The sequence below is a fragment of the Epinephelus fuscoguttatus genome, linkage group LG6, assembly GCF_011397635.1.
Source record: "Epinephelus fuscoguttatus linkage group LG6, E.fuscoguttatus.final_Chr_v1".
Classification (NCBI taxonomy): Eukaryota; Metazoa; Chordata; class Actinopteri; order Perciformes; family Serranidae; genus Epinephelus; species Epinephelus fuscoguttatus.
The window spans coordinates 33,274,407-33,295,672 of record NC_064757.1 but is presented as its reverse complement, the minus strand read 5'-3'; the positions used below and the strand labels follow the sequence as shown (position 1 = coordinate 33,295,672).

The 21,266-nt window shown below is 41.0% G+C and overlaps 1 protein-coding gene across 1 annotated transcript; it reads right to left on the bottom strand.

Moving 5' to 3' along the window:
* Nucleotides 1-8,519: 8,519 nt before the first annotated feature.
* On the bottom strand, nucleotides 8,520-20,170 carry psat1 (phosphoserine aminotransferase 1). Its single transcript, XM_049578700.1, has 9 exons — nucleotides 19,976-20,170; nucleotides 16,089-16,149; nucleotides 15,377-15,446; nucleotides 14,296-14,501; nucleotides 12,650-12,822; nucleotides 12,244-12,413; nucleotides 11,248-11,376; nucleotides 9,721-9,858; nucleotides 8,520-9,531 (listed from the first exon to the last, which is right to left on the bottom strand). Exons 1-9 carry the CDS (start codon nucleotides 20,030-20,032, stop codon nucleotides 9,429-9,431), a joined length of 1,107 nt encoding a protein of 368 aa, XP_049434657.1. The 5' UTR covers nucleotides 20,033-20,170; the 3' UTR covers nucleotides 8,520-9,428.
* Nucleotides 20,171-21,266: the final 1,096 nt, after the last annotated feature.

Here is a 21,266-nt window from a genome sequence, read left to right as displayed (position 1 = left end):
GTACCTCACCTGCCTCGGGCAACCGTGGATCTCACCGTATGTCAGCCTAAACTTGAGGTCCCAACCCAACCACATTGAGATTTATCTCCCAAGGTTAGCGTAACAGCATATCTACCCAGATTTTTCTTTTCTAAGCCTGACTAGCAAGAGTGTCCTTTAACCTGCCTATCCTTATGGTTGCTAGAATCTTAAATCACTCCACAATGAGTCAGTCCACCACTTTGGGTCAAGGTGAAATAGTTTATCAATTTGGATAGCCATGAAATTGTGTACAGTCATTCATGGTGTCCAGAAGATGATTCATACCAATTTTGATGATCCTCTGACTTTTCCTCGAGCGCCACCATGAGATCAGCGTTTATGGCTTTGAGTAAAATATCTCCACAACTCTTGGCTGGATTTTCAGATTTTTCTTTTTGTATAGACATTCATGTTCCTCTCAAGATACACTGTGGTGATCCCCTGAAATCACAACCAGCAACTGTGGTTTATGACTGTATATCTGTTAAATCAATGAAAGCCTCAGCTGTACCTTTGTGCCAAATAGCAAATGTTAGCACGCTAAGACATTATGCTAAGATGATGGACCTGGTAAACACTATCTTGGCTTAACACTAACATATTAACATTGTTACTGCATAAATAAAGAAAGTGGACGTAGACACCGTAAAGCCGTTTTGAAGACTACTTTTTGAAGCCTTGCGTTTGGCATTTTGACTGTCTCCGTGTTTGTTTGTTTGTTTGTTTGTTTGTTTGTTTTTTTGCTTTTTTCTTTGAGCCAGAAGTGACCATATATGGACGAATAGGGTGGAACTGCGAGCGAGAGGCGAATCTAACTGAGAACCAACTTATCAATCACAAGGTAGCCACAACCTAAATCATACCTTGCTTTATTGTCTATTTTAATCTACAAGACACCTTAATTTACAAAATCAAGACTTGAAAGTCGCAGTTGAGACCATAAACCTATCAGGAAAATCTTTACTGAGGTAATAAATACAGTGACAAATGGGGTCATTTTCTCATAGACGTCTATACAATTTGTGCTCTTTTTACAACCTGTGGAGTCGCCCTCTGCTGGCCATTAGAAAGAATGCAGGTTTAAGGCAGCATTTTCTTCACTTTCAGACCTGAACATGTCCCCTCAGATGTGCTTTGTTTCTTACCACCAAATAGGAAATGGACTGCACTTGTATAGCGCCTTTCTAGTCTTTCAACCACTCAAAGCACTTTTACACTACATGTCACACTCACCCATTCACTGGCCGTGGCTACCATACAGGGTACCAATGGAACAGCCACCGGGAGCAATTTGGGTTTCGGTATCTTGCCCAAGGATACTTCGACATGCGGACTAGAGGAGCTGGGGATTGAACCACTGATTCTCCAATTGGTTGACAACCTGCTCTACCTCCAAGCCACAGCGACCCCAGTGCTAGCCTACTAAGACCCTAAGCTAGGATGATAAATATAAAAACACTATTCACGTTTAAGGGCGCAGTCACACATGAGCGAATGCACGGAAGTGACCATCGCCCACTGAGGCAATACACAGAAAGCTAGCTTGCAGGCTAATGTTAGCCGGCTTGCTAATAAATACAGCAAAATATGATGTTAATATGGTACATTTTCCATTTTCTTAAATTTCATACCTGTCTTTCGACTCACTGCCAGCCGGGCAGCATCTCTAATTTGGGGCAGTTTGTATTTTTCATGGCCAATATCATACAGTACCAGTTGGTTAGATGTGGAAACAATTAACGTTTCCTCCACACATACTTGTTTGCTACTGGTTGAAGCTGTAACTTTGCTGGTCAAAACTCACCAAAGTTGAACACCAGGAGAAGCGAAGATGTGAATTTGCTTTGCCACCGGAAGGAAATTTTTTACTCGCCCTTCTGCTCACACTGAATAGAAGTGAACGAGAGGTGTTCAGTACCCTCATGTGTGTCCGTACCCTAACACCAACTTGTTAACGCCATTATGATGAGCATGTTAACATAACCCAAAGCACCTCTGCGTCTAAGTTCAGCCTTACAAAGCCACTAGCTCCACAGTTGTTGTACACCTTGATCCGAAGACAAGGTGTCACCAATTTTCAAGTTGCCATCTTGGACATCATCACAATAGACATCCTCTACTGTTCTGAAGCGCCATGGCTATCAGATGCTTAGATAAACTAGGAGCTGAGGTAAAAACATTATGGAAATAAGCGTAAATAGTATACCTGTGTCAAAGTGCAGTTATGTTAATACAGAAAACCTCTGGTCTTGGAATACAAAAGATGAGCCGCTAAGTTAAGCTACAACCTAAAGATGGAAGTAAAAGAGATCAAATGTGTGCTAATGTCCATGTGGCTCCAAAAGGGGGGCGACTACTTCCTGCTGGAAGCATGAAGCCTTTCAAGGCCTCCATACAAAACGACCATGCACAACGACAAACTGCTGCTGAAAGGTTTGAGTCTTATAAAGCTGCAGATATGAATGTAAAGAAAATGATGAGGTGGTCTCTTATCACACTGACAGAAAACTCATCTGACTTAAAGCAATACCTCACTCTGGAAGAACATTTTTACCTTTCAGCACACAACCCTCCGCAGCAGGTCCAACATCTCCTGCTCTGGGGAGCCACAGTCAACACCAGCATTCAGACTTTCTCCCCTGCTCTTGGTATTGATATTTGCTAACAGCCAAAATTACTTTTTGGAAAGAATCATCCGGGATGTTATATAAAATAATAACTCCTGGATCAACTTTACCTTGTGTTTCATTACATTTCAAAATGAAAGTAAGAAAATAGCTAGTCGCTTTTTTCTTCTTTTTTTTTGTACTGAAAAGGAGTCAGTTTCAGAGGTGACACTTTATGATCACCCACCATCAGGTAGTTTTCAAGAGGCATATTAAATCGATGAGGGGAAAAAAAAGAGCTTAATGGGAAATATCACTTAAAGGATCTCGCTTCTCCGAAAGTGGCCTGCAACATAATACAGATGCTGAGCCTGAAAACGTTTTGAGAGGCTACAAGGTCAATAGTTCAATTCCCACTTATACCACCCATACAGCCATTCATGCACTGATAGATTTGTAAAGGATGAAAGAGAAAAGCAACGACAAAACGGTGCATCTCATGCTCTATTAACTTCATGCCTGGTACACACTAATAGCCTTTTTACACAAGTCTGCATCAGCAGAGTTTTTCCTCTTATTCACCTGAAATAAGCAGCTCCTGGAAAGTGAATTGTAGCATATTCCTTACAACATGCTTCTCTGTGTCTAATATGGATATTTTTTCAGCACTTGACATTTATTTTTAAAGGCATAAAATTTGCTAAAGATGGATAGACAGTGAATTACAATCATGCCGAGCATTGTTTTTTCGCTGAAACATTATTGAGCAGAGATGTGTATTTTATTTTCAGAGAGGATGCTGATTTTGTTCTTGAGTTGAGAACCCTTCACATGTTGTCGTGAGCTGACCTTATCAGAGGAAACCACACGAATCTGTGTGTGTGTGTGTGTGTGTGTGTGTGTGTGTGTGTGTGTGTGTGTGTGTGTGTGTGTGTGCGTGTGTGTGCATGTGCGTGTGTAGGCGTGAAAGCAAGAATACAATATGAGTAAATTTTGTTTTCTGAAGTGACTCATTATCAGCAACCAGATGTTTCATACACGCTTTGTTTGTCATTCTTGTGTATCTATCACCACATCACATATTGGACACTATTATTATTCTATCATTATATATTATCTACCTTATGTGTCAGTCTATGTATGTATATGCTTTGACAACATGATTTAATCCAAATTGCATGCCAGTAATTGAATGCGGTGGGCGACACCAAGAATTACCATGAGGGGAGTCAGACCCGATTTGATTGCCTCTACCTTTGCAAACACACGTTTCTTGTTGAACACTTCCACCTAGAGGTCATTTGCAGCAAAAACAATTTTATTATTCTAGTTTCATTTTTGTTCAAGCTTGTTTGCAGCACGTGGCTCAGGCTCTCAGAGACTTTGCCAAGGAACCAGAGACCTCTCAGGTCATCTGGGACAGGTCTGCTTTGTTTCTCCAGAGTTAAAACTAGCAGCGATTAGTTTTTCACGGATCTGAAACAACTCTCAGTTCTTTTAAATCAAGGCTGAAGACTTTTCTGTTTGCTGCTGCCTTGTATTAAATCAAACATTTATTAATTTCTTACATTACACTGCAACTTTTATTCTTGTACATTATTAGTATTAGCTTGGTCTTACTGCAACTTCTGTAGCTCTTTAATGTTGTTTTTAACTGTATGTAAATGTACTTTTATAAGGTGTTCCTTCTGCACCATGTCTCAATGCTTTTGATGTTTAATGTAACGCACTTTGTGTTGCCTTGTTACTGAAATGTGCTGTTGAATAAACTTGCCTTGCCGGAATATTCTGGCATCCTATGGGTTTCGAGTTGGTGGTGGAGTCATTGTCCTTTATTCAAAAACCGTTTATAAAAACATACTTGGCTGAAGACAGAGGCACCTACGATTAAGGACTTGAGTGGATGTAGGCTAATACATGATGTATATGTGATGGAGAAGTCCACTTTTTCTTCCAGATTGGAACTGGAAAAAAATGTATAGACTTAGGGAGAACTGGACTGAGTACGTATTGTCAAGCAGGTTGGACTTCATATGAGAAAATGTGTAAACTGAAGAATCCTTTGGTTTGTTGCATTCATTTGAAATGTTCTATAAGTTGTCCGCATGTGTTGTGCATGAGAGGAGGAGGAAAAGGACAAAGATTAATTTTTTATTTATTTACTTTTCCATATTTTTTGCAGTTTTATTAGCTCATTTTTGCTTATTTTAGTGTTTTTATTGCCCTTTTTCCTTTGTTTCCTTTTCTTTCTTTGCTATTCTGTCTAGAATGACTGATGGAAGAGGTGTAGACAGATAGAGGTATCAAGTGTAGACATGGATCTGTAAATGCACAGAAGAACAAATAAGCAAGGATACACCCATGTGGATGTAAGGTACTTAAGTATAGTATAGTTTAGTATAGTACCCTTTACTATATGTATCTATGTGGGTATGTGTGTATATGTATTTTTCAGCTCATTGTTTGTTTTTTGTTCTGATATAAAAACAAATGTAAATAAGATACTTTCATTTTTCTTGATTTTAATAGACATTTTTATCATATCTTACTTTAATTTGTTTTGACCTACATTATTCAGGTTCAGCTTATTTATTAATTTACTTACCTATGATTTGATTATATGATCTGCCTTATGTAAAAGAGTGCTCTTTAAATAAATCATCATGTTTGTTTATTATTATAATGTTTCAGATAAATACCAGCTACAGTGTATGCAGGCAGTTAGAACAAATATTTGCATATATTTTAGATATACATACCTATACAGACACTCGTTGGTGGATCCCATCGCCCGAGTACGTCTTCTTTGAGGGCCTCTTTAATTCAGCCAACACCACCCCATACCAGGGTTCCAACACCTTCCCAAACATCAAATTCAATGACTTTAAGGACTTTACAGGCCCCGTTCCCTCAAATTCAAGGACCCGACACGGCATTGTTTAAGACAAGAATAAAGGTTACTTGACAGCGGGCTTTACAGAAGCTCCAGGGGAACAATAAAAAGAGAAAGAGTCTTGAATGTGTTAACACTTCTCAATTGTGCCGTTACAGTGCAGGCAGACAATGTGGTCTCTTGCCCTCTCTAACAAAGCACAGCAGAACAATATATTGTGTAAGTTGGGCAATAGAGACAAACTTATTTCTGAATTGAGGAGCGATTCTTACACAAAATATAGAAATTCAAGCACTTTAAATGACCTTTGTCTACTTCAAGGCCTCATTTTTTTCCTTTAAGTTCAGAAACTTTAAAAGGATTTCAAGAACCCATGGGAACCCTGCCATATGATCCTCACCCTCCTCTGCTGGAAAAAAGTTACAATGGCAGGAGAGGACAAAATTCTCACTTTAACAATAGACATGCTCTCTGACAGACAATTTAAATATGACAAAAACACCTCTATAAAAGATAAAATTGAACTACATTACTGTCCTCTACCACAATAGCAGGAATACAATTATTATTTTCGTCTCTTTCCTGTTTTGCTTCTTCTCCAGGGAGGTCAAAGGTCAGGGTCAGACAGACTCACGGCTCCTGGAGCTGATACGGCTGTGGTATCTTGCTGAAGAACAGCCTCAGCAGGGTGAAGGCAGCGGGGAACTGGCCTCTGGACATCCAGATGGAGGACGGTCTCTCTCACCATGAAGCCGTCCTGCCGCCCTGCTGGTGTTATGTAGACCTGGTCACTCCTACATACTGAGCTGTTTTTGCTGTCAGCGGGCAGTGAAGTAGGGGACTGCTTAACCTCGCTGGCAACACACTAACTGTGCTTGTAAAGTAGTTGTGCTGCATATTATTATTTAAAGTAACTTAATAACAGGCTAAAAGATATTTTTCACAGCCGTGTATTGATGAAAGTTTCCGGTCTGTTACACCACACACAGCATCACTAATGGGTGTGGTCAGAAGTGTGCTTAGGGGAGAGTTACTGTCCCAACCGAGGGAGTTCAAGTATCTCAGGGTCTTGTTCATGAGTGAGGGTAGAATGGAGCGTGAGATGGATTGGCAGTTTGGTCGGCTCTGCAGTGATGCCAGCACTGATGAGCCAGAAGGCAAAGCTTTTGATTTACTGGTCCATCTCCGTCCCAACCCTTACCTATGGTCATGAGCTCTGGGCAGTGACCGAAAGAATGAGGTCGCAGATACAAGCGGCCAATATGAGTTTCCTCCGTGGGGTGGCTGGGCTCAGCCTTAGAGATAGGGTAAGGAGCTCAGACATCTGGAGGGAGCTCGGAGTAAAGCCACTGCTCCTTCGTGTCGTAAGGGGTCAGTTGAGGTGGTTCGGGCATCTGATCAGGATGCCTCCTGGGCGCCTCCTGTTAGAGGTGTTTCAGGCACGTCCCACTGGTAGGAGGCCCCGGGGCAGACCCAGAACACACTGGAGGGATTACACATCTCATCTGGCCTGGGAACTGGGAACGCCTTGGGGTCCCCAGGAGAAGCTGGAAAGCGTTGCTGGGGAGATGGATGTCTGGGGTGCTTTGCTTGGCCTGCTGCCTTCGCAACAGATAAGCAGATGAAAATGGATGGATGGATGGATGGATGGATGGAGAAGTGTGCTCTTGTAACCTCATCTATCAGTGATGTGATGTGATCAGATGTACTCATACAGAGATCAGCTGCTAGGATTGTTTTTTAAAAGGCTGCAATGATTCTGAGTCCAGGCAGGGTCGATATGCAAATTAGAGTTACTAGGAACACAACTTTGTTCCACCCACACCACAACAAAACTAGACTTATTGATTTATATTATCAGTAAGCTCTTCACATTTCCATTCACCTCCACTATATTGGGGTGGAGGCAGACACTGATATCTAAAAACCTGCTCAGTTAATAATATTTGCAGTTTGATATGGCAACAAATTTGACCAATGTTAGCAACAGTAACAAGCTAAGATGCTGTTAATTAGGAAGTACTTGTGTGAAGATGCTGGGAGTCGGGACTTAGTTATCGTTGACAAGGTTTCCTTTTTTATACTTTTATATCGGTCCTACTGATCCCAGATAGCTAGGAGAAATTAAAAATGCATATCAAACAAAAGTTCAGGTCTCAGGAGGATATTAACCATGTAACCACTTCAGCAAATCAAATCGGTGAGGCTGAACTTATACAGCACTGAGTCAATTTTCTAACAGTATCTGAAATCCGAATATCCTTAATAAAATCCCTCATTAAATCAGAACCAGGCCGGCATCACGCAGCTCAATTTGGTTGTGTAACACTGCTCCTCTGCTCTCAGAATGAGAAATTATCGCTCATTAGTCGTGTTTCAATTCAGCTGTCAAGAGAAATTTAAGCACTTTTGAAATGTTGCAAAAAAGAAATGCAAATCAGACGCGTTTCCATCAACAGGTTTGGAACAAGGTTATTATAGTTCACTAGAGCTGAACATTTTAGTTAACTGAAATGAAAATAAAAAGTAGACTTTAGGAAAAAAGGAAAGTATTGGAAACAATATTGTGCACTTACAAAAGTGACTGAAATAAAATATCTAAGTTTTAGTGTTTGTCAATTTGTTCACATCTGTTAGAACAACAAGCATGATGAAGCACTGATGCACATGGGATGTCTACATGACTGTGAGCACACTGCTGAGGCTCTGCGGCGGTATTCCTGCCTGCATATCCACACTTGGGAAGCCGACCGCCATCCACTCTGTGCAATACACTGACCGTGGATAAGTACGTCACACAACCCCACCTCAAAACATCCAACCTGTCCCCTTGAGTGTAGAGCCACTCACCGGATTGTTGGCAAGCTTTCCCCAAAACATATGTAGTGTGGCACCAGTGAAGAAGGCAATTGACTCAATTAAAAAGTGCGTTGTTTATTGTAATACCTATTCTGAATTTCTTAGACAAATACCCCATCAAAACTAATACTGACACTGAGTAAACATTTTTAAATAATAAAAACTAAACTGAATCAAGCGGCCTTTCTCTGAAAACTAACTGAAACTAAACTGAATTATAAAACAAAATAAGAAACAAAATGAAAATAAAAACTACAGAATAAAGCGAATAAACAAGGCTATGAGATGTGTAGTTTCGTCAGAAAATGGCAGTATAGGCCAGTGGTTCTTAAATGGTGTGCTGTGAGACTTTGTAATAACCACACATTATTATTACAAAATTCAACTGGGCCAATACAAAAAGTTATGAATGAATGTGAGTTAAATGTCTGCTACATCAGAAATCACTTGGCGAAAGCGTTTCTATATCCCATTTATTGTTCAAACTCTTTTTCGACTGATGTAAAAACCACCTCAGGGCAAACGTGAAAACTTTTTTGTGCAGTTCAGGAAGTTTTATCGAATTTTGCCGCTTCCATGCAGCATTTTTAACGCAATACTTCAAAATCCACATAAAATACTTTCATGGAAACATGATGCCGACTGATATTGGTTTTAAATGGTTTTAAATGATGTAGTTTATAATGTGATTTATAGTAAAAGGCACTCAAGACAAAAAAAATATGCTGTGAAACTTACTTTACTGGAATGTAAATATATTTTCAACAAGTAACAAGACTTACCTACAGTATGTACATTAAAGCACTGTTAGTCAACAAATTAATTAAAATAATAATTCTAAGAAACACACATGTATTTTAAGACATTACTGGCAGCAGTAGTGGTTAAAGCTGATTAGGAACAATGACCAGGTTTTACAAAATCTGTGCCTAACGGTGCACCTTCAGGATCCAACATGGACCTCAGCTAGAAGTACCAGAGTTTTATTTTAAGTACTGAGTAGTAAAATGCCACTGTGTGAGATCAGCTGACTGAGAGACTGGCCTGTTTTATTGGTGCTCTTTCAGGAACTCTTTCATATAGGTGGCCAGGGTCTCAGTGTCCTCCAGTGTTACAGCGTTGTACAGAGAGGCACGAATTCCTCCAACTGACCTGCAGGGGGAGACAGAACGTCATGTCTGAGGTCTACACACAGAAAGGTAAAGTTAACATCTAACTTATGTCGAACTTAATCTAACCTTACATATGAAAAAAAGACATCAGTAATGTCTTCAGTAACCTACAAAATCTAGCAATAAAGACAGTATTAATGCAATGACAGGAGGCATGTGTCTGACTAACCTGTGTCCTTTCAGAGATATCATTCCACGTTCGACCGCACCGGCCAGAAATTCTTTTTCCAAGGCTTCGTCTCCTTCTTTCTTCCCCACACGAAACGGTATGTTCATACGGCTGCGACAGTTCACATCTACGGGACACCTAGACAGGTGGACACAGCGGTAAGTAGTTAGAAGTTTAATTTTTCACTTCATTAGTTACATTTATTTATTTATTTAACCTTTATTTAACTAAGAAGTGCCATTGAGATTGAGGGTCTAATTTTAGATCTTTTTGGAGATTGTTCCATGTCCATGGTGCAGAGTAGGAGAATACGGTTTCCCCCCAGATCTGTTTAAACCCAGGGTACATTCAAAAGCGGTCACTTGGAGGAGCATAGCTGGTAACTACCAGAGCAGACACACAGAGCGGAGCAGAGGTCGATAAAAAATATACCAGTGCTGTTGTCTGCAAGTGGTCAATGATGTCCAACACACCAAATCATAAAGAGTGCAGTGATGAGTAAGTGACTTTGCATTTGTAATGAAACATAGAGATGCACTGTACAGTGAATCAAGGTGATGTAAAATGAAGGAGGTTGAATGCATATATGTCACCATTATCAATCATAGACAGAAAGGTTTTAAATGTTACTGTCATTGTATACTAATTGACCTCAAGTTTGGTCAAATAGCCAAACTAAAAAGTAGTATACTTTGTAATGTGTTGTTTTCCATGCATATGTATTACATACGTGGCATTCCCTCTGAATATCAAAAAAAGCCACTAATGAGCTGTAGGTACAGTAATTTAAGTCTGATGCGAATGACAGGAGATATAATCTAGTTTAAAACTTTAATTACACTCAGTTACAAGGTAGAAAACTATGTGCTCCTCTGCCTAATGCAGCTCCTTGCTCAACTAAGGAGCCATCAGTGGCCCAGCACAGCAAACAACAAAACATGCAACCCACAATAAAAACATTTTTAACAATTGTTGCATGAGTGATATTTAAAAATTTAAGTAACAGAATCAGACAATGTCACATGTAACAACTCTTGTGTTGGTAAGTTTATTCAAGTGTGCACAGGCATCTATTTTAGAGACGCTGGTGGAGGAGATGAAGTTGTTTGGGTGTGGTGTGATAACAATCACAAATCAATGTGCAAATTGATTTCACAAACAAAGAACCAGATGAACCTGAACTAAAAATAAACAGGGAGGTGAAGCATCGCAGCGTCTTTGAGCTGGATGGAAAGTGATACTGTAAAGCATTTATACAACACACCTCATTAAGTGACACATAAAGGTCATATAGTTTGCATAACTGCATAGTATCTCAATTACTCAAAATATAAGGTGACTAAAAATGGCAAACATATTTTCAATTTCGACCTGGTTCCAGCCTCACAACCACTTTTGATATTTAGCGTTGAACCCTGATTATGTTACGAGAGAGAGCTCTTATTTTGAAGGCAACTTGCCGGGGGCCAAAATACACAGCAAAAACACCAAGACAATGTCAGCACTTTGAAGTATTGTGATACTCACTCATAGAAGCCATTAGAGCCGTTGATGATGTCATAGATCATGGAAGACTTCTGCTTGTTGAGCCTCTCCATGGCAGCACTGCCTCCATTGTTCTTGATCCACTCCAGAACCAGACCCATGATGTAGATACTGAACCCACAAAATTAAATAATGAATGATGTTTTACATAATTGTGAACTGTTTTTTAATATCTGTGAAAGGAATCGTTCAATGATTTGGAAAATACACTTATTTGCTTTCTTGCAGAGAGTTAGATGAGAAAATTGAATCATGTGTGTATGTTACATACAAAGCAGCAGCCGGTTAGCTTAGCTTAGCTTAGCATACAGTAAAGCCTGGAAACAGCTAGCCTGGGTCTGTCCAGAGGTAACTCTCACTGTTTGAAATGCTATCTCATTTGTTTCCTCCATCCAAAAATCAAAATATAAAAACAAGTTGTGGTTTTACAGGGTGCTGCTCTGAAATCTTGTCCTCTCTGAAGTTGCCAGGCAACCACTGGAGACTCCAGGAAGTAACAAATCACAGCCCAGAAGCAGTTTGGCGCACGAACCCGAAAAAAACAACATCATTGACATATGATGAGTTAATTAGTGAGCTTTAGATGTGCCGCTGATTTTTTAGCTTTGGACTGAGCCAGTAGCTGTTTCCAGTCGTTATGCTAAGCTAAGCTAACCAGCTGCTGGTTGTAGCTTCATATTTAAAAGACAAACATGAGAGTGGCATCAATGTTCTCATCCAACTCTCTGCAAGAAAACAAATGAGCACATTTCCCGTAATGCTGACATATGCCTTTAAACTTGTGTGGTGAAAAAAGCAGCCGGTAATTTCAGGAGACACAGAAATGAGTAAAAAGTTCATCTTGGTTTTTCTAAAAATGTGACACATGTACATTTTACAAATGCATTTTTCTCAGCTGACATACAGACTATACAGATAATTCTCAATCTGTAGGAAACATGGAAGGTTCTAATGACAAAAGCAGAGGTGAGTCTGTACCTGAAACACGGCGGCGTGTTGTAAAGTGAGTTATTTTCAGCCTGCACCTTGTAGTCCAGGACAATGGGACACTCTTTGAGCGCGTGGCCTATCAAGTCCTCTCGCACGATGACCACAGTGACCCCAGCACAGCCCACGTTCTTCTGAGCTCCGGCATAAATCAGCCCAAACTACAGAATGCAAGAAATATGACTTTATTAATCCATGCCATTGACTTGTGGCACAAAAACTGCTGAATTTGTATCTAAGTCAAATATGGGTGCTTACATGGGTGCTACTCCCTTATCACTTAGGGATAATAAATGTTTTCCTGACTTGTGATATGAATAATATGGAAATCTGGGGGACAAGGTGCACAAAAGCAAAAGGGGTTAAACATTTTATTCAGTATCATTCTTGTCCTCACCTTCGATACATCCACAGGTCGAGACAGGAAGTTGGAGGACATGTCGCTGACGAGGACCACCCCGTTTGTTTCAGGTATGAAGTTATACTCCACGCCGTGGACCGTCTCGTTGCAGCAGTAGTACACATAGGAGGCTGAGGGGTTCAGGGTCCAGCTGCTGGGGTCGGGGATTTCTGAAGGGAGCAAAGACAGAACATTGTTAAACAAGAGCTACATGGTTAAACCGGTTTCTTTGGTGATTTGTAAAGCCTTCTTTCAGAGGTATTTTGTCTCCAGTGGCCAGAGTGACACAAAGAGTGACAATGTTCTAACAAATAATTTCCCTGATGCTTACATGAAGTTTAAACTTAGACTAGTCGACTAGTCTAAATGTAAGAGATCATTCAGAAAACAGTCAAAGTGAGCACAATCAAAAAAGTATTGTGTATATTTTAAGAGCCATTTGAAATCGTTAAACACATATTTCGCTAACAAAATTCTATTTCAAATGCCGCTGAGATGTGTGGCGCTTTGCACTGTGCATTATCCTAAAAAACATGACAACAAGTCAATAAATAGAAGCTAAGAAATGAGATTTACAGTGTATTTAACTTCCTAACTCATCTCCATTTTAAAAACACACACTCACAGGTTAAGTCTCTCATGCATGAGTATGCACGCAAATCGACACACACACACACACATGTTGAGGCTTCTCAGGATCTTCCATGTGCCCAAAAGCACGTCTCTTTCAGCCTGGAGAGAAGACATTCAGCCAGTGCCAGTGTGTGTAAGGCTCAGACCTACTTTCCACGTTGAACGTCTGCTGACAGCTCAATGGTTCCATCCATTGAGTCTGAGAGCGCATGTGTGTGTTTGTTCTTGGCTTTGTGTGTGAAAAGAAAGAGCGAGGCAGCTGATGATGATCAGAGCCACTGCTGAGTCTCACATCCCGATCCAACCTGCTCCAGTTTTCCTCCAAACTAAGTTTAACCAACTAGTATTTCTGGTAACAAGTAGCGAGGGGTAGGAACATTTAATGGACTAGTAGACTGACTGCAACCACCCCTAGCAAACACCAGATGTGCCTGTTGACTTTCTGTCTGAAGAGCCACATGTTCAGACAAAAATGCAGGTTGAAAAGACTGAAGAAATGAGCCATTCAGAGCACAGAAGGCTCAATATATTTTGATTTTGTATCATGTTTCTTTTAATCCATACTGTTAATGAAAGTAATTTACATTTAATTCCAAAAACACTGTAAAACTGGCTCCAGACATTAGAATAAACAAGAACCCCACTGAAAACCCCAAATCAGACGCAACCATGTGGAAAAGGCTGCTCGCATACCAGAGTCTTTTATTGGTCGTCTGCTCTATTGTTTATTACCTAACAGCCTGGGCACACGGCCAGGTTCTGCACAGGGACTGTCCTCATATAGCAGGAGCGTCAATAACCAACTCAAAAGAGCTGAAACTATTTTTTGATGTGGTGATTAAAATTTAATTTAAAAATGAAAGAAGAAATTAGGAACTTGCTAAACCTCCATTTTGGGACTAAACCTTGTCACTGGTACATGCTTGCTACTTTTTGTTTGTGGCAGTTGTGGCAAAAGAAAATTATTATTAATCTGCCTCTGCATTAACACAACATGCACACACACTTACTGGTGTAACTGTCCAGCTTTGGGTGGACAATGTTGACTTTGCCATACTTCGCCGCCTCTTGTGCTGCTTTTGCCGACCACGTGCCGGTCACCAGGTAATCTGCGCACCTGTCCTCTTTAAGACCAATCAGGTTGAGGGGGACAGCGCTGAACTGTCCAGTCCCACCGCCCTGCAGGAACATCACCTTGTAGTTGTCTGGGATGTTTCTGTGAAGACAAAAGTTTTCTGTGTTAAAACAGTGTAGAGACGTTACACTGATCCTACCTTCAACAGACACATATATCCGTATCTGACACACTGGTGTGGATGAAATGTCACAATTAAAACAGCTACATCTTCGTTTCTCTATAGTTTATCTTTATGGTGCATTCAATGTAAATGGTAAAATAACTGTTAGTATAAACCATGGGTTGGCAACTTGCAGCTCTGGAGCCACATGCGGCTCTTTAGCCCCTCTCCAGTGGCTTCCCGAGGCTTTGACCAAAAATAGGCCACATGAAAATAATTCACATCCATTTTTTAACATTTTAATTTTCGAATGTCATTGTTGTTGGCCAAACACATGGTTTGTAAAGTGACAAACTTCTTGAAAGTTTGCAAAGACTGGAGCATGTTTCAACTCCTCCTGATCAATCTGACGTTAGTAACTGTGGTGAAACACGCCTACTTCACAAGCAAACACAAGCCAACCCTACCCTGAACCATTCTGGCACTCATTAGCAGTCTGAGACATAAACAATGTCAGCAAAGAGGGACAGGACTTGGAGGAAGATAAAAGGGAATGTGCAGATGATAATTGATGTGGCAATAGTATTATCTCCATCATTCTACTTGTCTATAAATCATAATTCACTCAGACATTCTTCTGTATGTCTGGGTGTGCAGGTTTTTTTGTCCCGCTATATGGTGATGATCAAATAAAAAGACGTCGCCCCAGAAGTCCTGGGTAGAATGGTGCCATCTGTTTCCATGACATGTATATTGTGAGAAAATATTTGACACCCTTGTTTGGAAGGACAGCGGAGTGAAGCAGGAGGATAAAACAGTTGTAGTCATGTGAAACAACAAAAGCAGCACTTACAACAACTCTCGCAGGAGACCCTCTGTCTTGTTGAGGATTTTGCCGAAGTCTCCTGATCGGTGACTCATCTCTGGTTTGAACAGAATCACAAACAGTTGAATTTAATCTCACCGTCACTGGCATTTACTCACCTTTCAGCACATTTCAGTTATGTCTGATTAACACATTTAACGCTGACGCACATCTGTGGGACAGATTCCAGTGAGGAAGCAGCGTTCAGCTGTGATGGCTGATAACAGTGTTGATGTGCTGCCTTGATTAGATCAATGAAGTTATCATGAATCTGACACAGTTTTACAGGGTGTCAGAAATATGTGAAGTAAATATCTTCCAAGGTCACTGTCTTTTTATGAACCATTCCTCCTCGGTGGTTGAACAGGAAACAAAGAGGAACTTCTATACTAAAAATGTTGGGGCATATCTATTTGATTTGGTAAATTCAGACAGCTGAAGACTCATATTAGCTGCAGATAAACTTTGGATCAACAATGTTGCACACAGCGAGGACTGTGTGGACGTTGTCCCTGATCACTTCCATTAAAAGCACATTATGAAGGGATCTCTTAATGTCCAGTATTCATGAAAAGAAGGTATACTTGAGTTAATGAGTTAAGATCTTTCGTAACATGTATATGTACTGATCGTGTCTGGAATAAAGTAGTTTCGTCTCATTATAACTTAAAAACTTTAACTCATCAGTAGTTCTACTCACCAAGAACGCTAATACCGAGGCCGCTGTAGCTGAGGAGCTCCTTCTGTGCTTGTAGCAGCACCTGCAATATAAAGCACCGCATGTAAGTATTTCTCCACAACTTAAAGAGGCAATTCACCCTAAAATCAATTATACATATTTTCCCTTTTACTTGTAGTGTTGTTTATCAGTCTAGATTGTTTTGGTGTGAGCTGCCAAGTGTTGGAGATATCAGCTGTAGAGATGTGTGCCCTCTCTCTAATATAATGGAACTAGATGGCACTCGGCTTATGGTGCTCAAAGAGCTAAAAAAATACATTAAAAAATAAACAGCAGTGGCTACGGTTACACGATGGCTTCTCTTTCAGAATGAAATAAATCTGAATGAAATCATTCGGAATTAAAGTCTTTCCAGGTAGTTTACATGGGAAATATTCATTCCGAATGAGGGTTTACATGGGAGATCAGTTTAATCGCCTTTATTTGGGTCTGTGCAAGGTTTGGGGCAGGGAAGGTTTCTGATTGGATAGGGGGCGGGGTGGATGTTACGCGTTTACGTTTATCGGAAGAAAACATTGTAGTCCTCGCTCCGGATAACAAGATGCTTGACGACGCCGTTCTTAATGCCTTTTTCGGCCGTGTTTTGCTTATATTCTTGAAGCAGCAGTACGACAACAACCTTGTTCTTCTAATGCTTCATCTGTTGAGCAGGAGAAGGGAGGTAAAAGAGCGTGCTGTGGCGAATGGAAACCGGTGAGTGCAACGAGTCCGACTGCTTTATCTCAACCCGTTGCTATGCGGCCCGTTGCTATGTGTGCGATACACGTCACCACACCAGAAGGGCAAGGAAACGAGCATGCGCAGAAAGACCGGAATGAACTTAAAGAGGAATGAGTGTATACATGCACACAAAATTCTTTCATTCAGAATGACAAACGGAATAAACCACCCCCTTTAATCGGATTTAATTTTCAATCAGAATGACCGTTTACATGACCACTTTTAATCGGAATGGCCTTTCATTCCAATTAAAAGTGGAATTAAACTGTCCATGTAAACGTACTGAATGTCTCTTTCCAGAAATCATGACCTGGTCACTGAAGATAATCCATGTACCCACTGAGGTCAGCCGATCAGCTGCGGCTTGTGGTCCCAAAAAGCTGTTTGAAAACGAGTGACCAAGCCTTCTCGGTAGCTGCCCCTACGCTATGGAATGACCTGCCTGCTCATGTCAAAATGGCCCCACTGTAGAATCTTTTAAGTCCCGCCTCAAGACCAACTTGTTTTCCTTTGCATTTGATTCTGGTTGACAAGTAGACCAACCTGTCTCTGTGTCTTTTTATCCCTTGAGCTTGCTGTACAGTCTGTATCGCTTCTGTATCTATGACCTGTATATTTCATATGTGTATTTCTGTATAGTCCCATGTGGATATTCTGTATATTCTTATTCTTATGTATATTCTTATGTGGATTTCTGTACATTTCTGTATATGCTTATGTGTATTTTTGTGCAGCACTTTGGTAACTTCGTGTTTTTGAAATGTGCTATATAAATAAAATGAACTGGACTGGAGGGTGCGCAGTTTCATGTAGGAACTATTTTCTTGCTACCGAACTACACCCACCAACCGTATCACCATGCAGAGGGAGGCAGACATGGCTCACCTAGCACCACTGAGCTAGCTAACATTACAGCTCAGCCGAGGAGGACACCATTAATGCTTACATCTGTACCTTTACGAGCACAGGCCTCTTGTCCATGAGTAGATGCACGCTTCCTTCTTTGCAGTGATAGTTGGTGGGTGTAGCTCGGTGGAGAGAAAATAGTTTCTACTTAAAACAGCTCAAAACAAGGTCTGTGGATTATCTTGAGTAACCAGGTCATGATTTCTGGAAAGAGACATTGCTGTTGCTAATGTCTTTGCAGGGCTGTTTCAAGACACTCTGGGGGCCCTAGGCAAGAGGCACCTATTGACTTATTCATACTTCAAAAACAGCATCAATAAGTGATTAACATGGGGGGATCAAAATAAAATAAATAAATAAAATAAAAATCAACCAGCCACCCTCCTCCCCTGACAAGTAAAGAACAGTCCCTCCATAAGTAAAGAACAGTCCCTAAAGTGCGGTGAGGTTTGTGGGCCGTTACCTGCCACAAAGACCTAATGTGAACGGCTCGTTTCTCCTCTGACACATCACACCTGTGTGCCACCACGGCTCAGCTGTTCAGGTATTTCTGGGCAGCCATGAAATCAACAAAGAGGAAATTATTGGACCTGGAGCCGGACTTCCCCGTCACCGGTAAGCCTTATCTTGCGGCGTATTTGACAGGGATACGGTGTCTGTGACCCCCGTTCAACCCACAACTGGCAGGATTCGCCTTTCGTTTCTGCTGCTGATTGAAATCTGTACTTGCATAGCGTGCTGAATGATTTGTTTTGCTTGAGCAAAAGGGTGAGTGTCCATGCACCGTTCACTTTGAACTTATCCCACAGTAGTGGCACTGTGAGGTACCGTAGTACTACGGTACTCCAACAATGCTAGCGCGAGTGGCAACCAATCATGCAGGACATGGTCTCAATTTGCGTGACGCGTGAAAAGAGACAAATGCTGTGCAGTCCCGCACAGTGCGGGACGTCTGGTCACCCTATTTAGCCACTCGCAAGCAGCAGCTAGTAGGGGGCCCATTAGGGGGGATTCCAACGTGTTGTCGTTGTTGCAGTTGTCTATAGGGGATCCATCATATTGTCATTGATATGGACCAATGTCAGCTGTCTCTGGGGGCCCCCTTCCAGCTCGGGGCCCTAGGCAATTGCCTAGTTTGCCTGTCCGGTTGCGACGGCCCTGTGTCTTTGAGCACCACAAGCCAAGTGCAATCTAGGTCCATTATATTTAAGAGAAGGCAGACATCTCTACAGCTGATACCTTCAACTCTCTGCAATATACACCAAAACTATCTAGACTGATAAACAGCAACAGGTAAGAAGAAAAATGAGTATTTTTGATTTGGGGGTGAACTGTTTCTTTAAAACTGTATCAGACATGATGATGATCTGTGAAATTACATTAGATATAAGTCAAGTCAAGTCCAAAACTCAGAAGCAAACTAAAGGAGATGAAGTGTTTGGTCTTTGTCAGTAACCAAAGTGGTGCACATTAGGTCTGACAGTCGGGGACATTTTAATATCACTGTAAATTAGTGCTTAATGCTTTATCCAAATAAAGGCAATTCAGATTGTTATTTGATGTGTTAAAAGATTTGAGATGTCCATTGTGCATTGCTGTACATTTTTCTAAATTTTTGTTTGCTTCAGTGCTCGGTTGTTATTGGTGTTGTTTTTAATGGTACTTTGATTACCAAAGAGTCTCAGCAGTTCATAACCTCAGAAACTATGCTGAATGGAAAGGACCAAACACACAAGTGACTTCACAGACCTGAATATAGCTGAGTTTAGCAGAAGCCTACCAAACTCAAATATACACTGAGACTGTGTAAATGTTTGTTTTCCCCTAAAACATGTTTGATAAGTGCTTTGATTTATTTCTCTGACACGTTAGGATGTTTTTGTGCCATCTAGAGGTTTGGTCTGCTGCTGCCAGGGCGGCACAAAGGAGCAGGTTTCCACATGAATCAATGAGGCTGATGCAACTCAACACTCAGTTTTCAGCCGGAGCGGAAACAAACAAGCGGCAAAGCGACAGCAGCCACAATCATTATGTCACATAACTGCCTGCGCGTCTCTGACATTAGCAGGACTCAACACTGGCGACAGATTTACAGTCAGTGTGTTAATGCAGACTGTTAAATGTTGCATTAAATAACACAGTCAGCTCGTCTGTTACAGCTTGTTCTCGCTTTATTATCGTTACACAAGCAAAGTGATGCAGATCTGAGGGTCTGGACTCACGGATTGGGGCAGTTTAGCAGGTCCGGCTCCAAAGTTGATGGTTTGTTTCTGCTCCATGGTGTCAGAGAGATTTCCTGGATGTTTGATACGGCGGTGTGGATGGCTGACTCCTCTCAGACGCGGCTGTGCTTCTGCTCTCCTCCTGTGCTCGGCGGCGTGGATGCCAATTATCCGGCAGAGTGTGAAATGTTGCGTTCAAGTGCGCCTCGTAAACTCGTGTTGTCGGTTCACAAGATGGACTTCACAAGTCATTTTTGGCTTCTAACCTCTCCTGCTCAATATTTTCACTTTTAATTTTTCTCTGGTATTTTTTTAATACATGTATGTGCAAATAAATAAACTTAACTACATTACAAGAAAAAAAAAAAACTTTAATCATACATAAGTTAGACATGGTGCACATATGATACTGTGACATAGAAGTAGTTTTTTTTTTTTTTTTTTACAGAGATGTAAATAAGAAAACAAACAGAACTGAAACAAATGTTAAGCCTAATTTATATTTTTCATTTTTTGTTATTAAAAACACATCAGCAGTGACAGATTAGGGGAGCTACAGTAACAACACACTACAGACCAGTGATACGCAACAAGCGGCCGCTACAGGGTGCTGGGTGGCCCTCCACCAATTTTCTAATTCACAATTAAAAAAAAAAGAGGAGTCCTATTGAGAATTTTTTCATACTGTTAATGTAAAGTAAGGTGCCAGGGTGCATAAAAAGCATAAAAAATAGAACTTGTTAATCAAAAAAGTTCCAGGAGAGGATCCCTTGGACCCCAGACAGAAGTTAGCCATGAATTCAGGCTAAGTCCCAAATGTCCTCAAATCCTAGAGGCATCCCAGTACACCTGGCCTGTGAGCAAATTTGCAAATCCTAGGGCTGTTTCATAGTCGACGCATGCAACGCAAGCAAGCAATGCAAGCGATGCGAGCAACGCACTTCCTTTCATAGTCAACACATTGAATGCAAGTGACGCGGGCGACACTTGAAATGCAATACATCGCTCGTGCAATAGGGGGTAGCAGAGTCACCGGTACATTCCGGCTATCTAGTACTGCTGTAGCTAGCTAGTACTGCTATTTCATTAGAGTGCAGGGCACTAGAAGTGTCATACAAATGGGGGTGTGCCCATACGAGTTTGCAAAGTTTTTCCTCCTCACCTGCCATATTTCATACCTGCTTCTTCTGTGAATAACAAAAAGTGGTTAATTTCAAGTACGTCGCTTGCATTATCACCCCCGCTGGGAACGCATGGTATTACACACGTCGCTGCGTCGCGTATCAAAAAA

Bases quoted from the DNA above. Each gene is read 5' to 3' on its own strand.
- psat1 (XM_049578700.1), bottom strand. From the start codon at position 20,032: ATGGAGCAGAAACAAACCATCAACTTTGGAGCCGGACCTGCTAAACTG. The intron at 15,447-16,088 runs GTGAGTAGAACT...TGTTCAAACCAG, and splicing joins CCTCGGTATTAGCGTTCTTG to AGATGAGTCACCGATCAGGA. The intron at 14,502-15,376 runs GTAAGTGCTGCT...TTGTCTTCACAG, and splicing joins GGTCTCCTGCGAGAGTTGTT to AAACATCCCAGACAACTACA.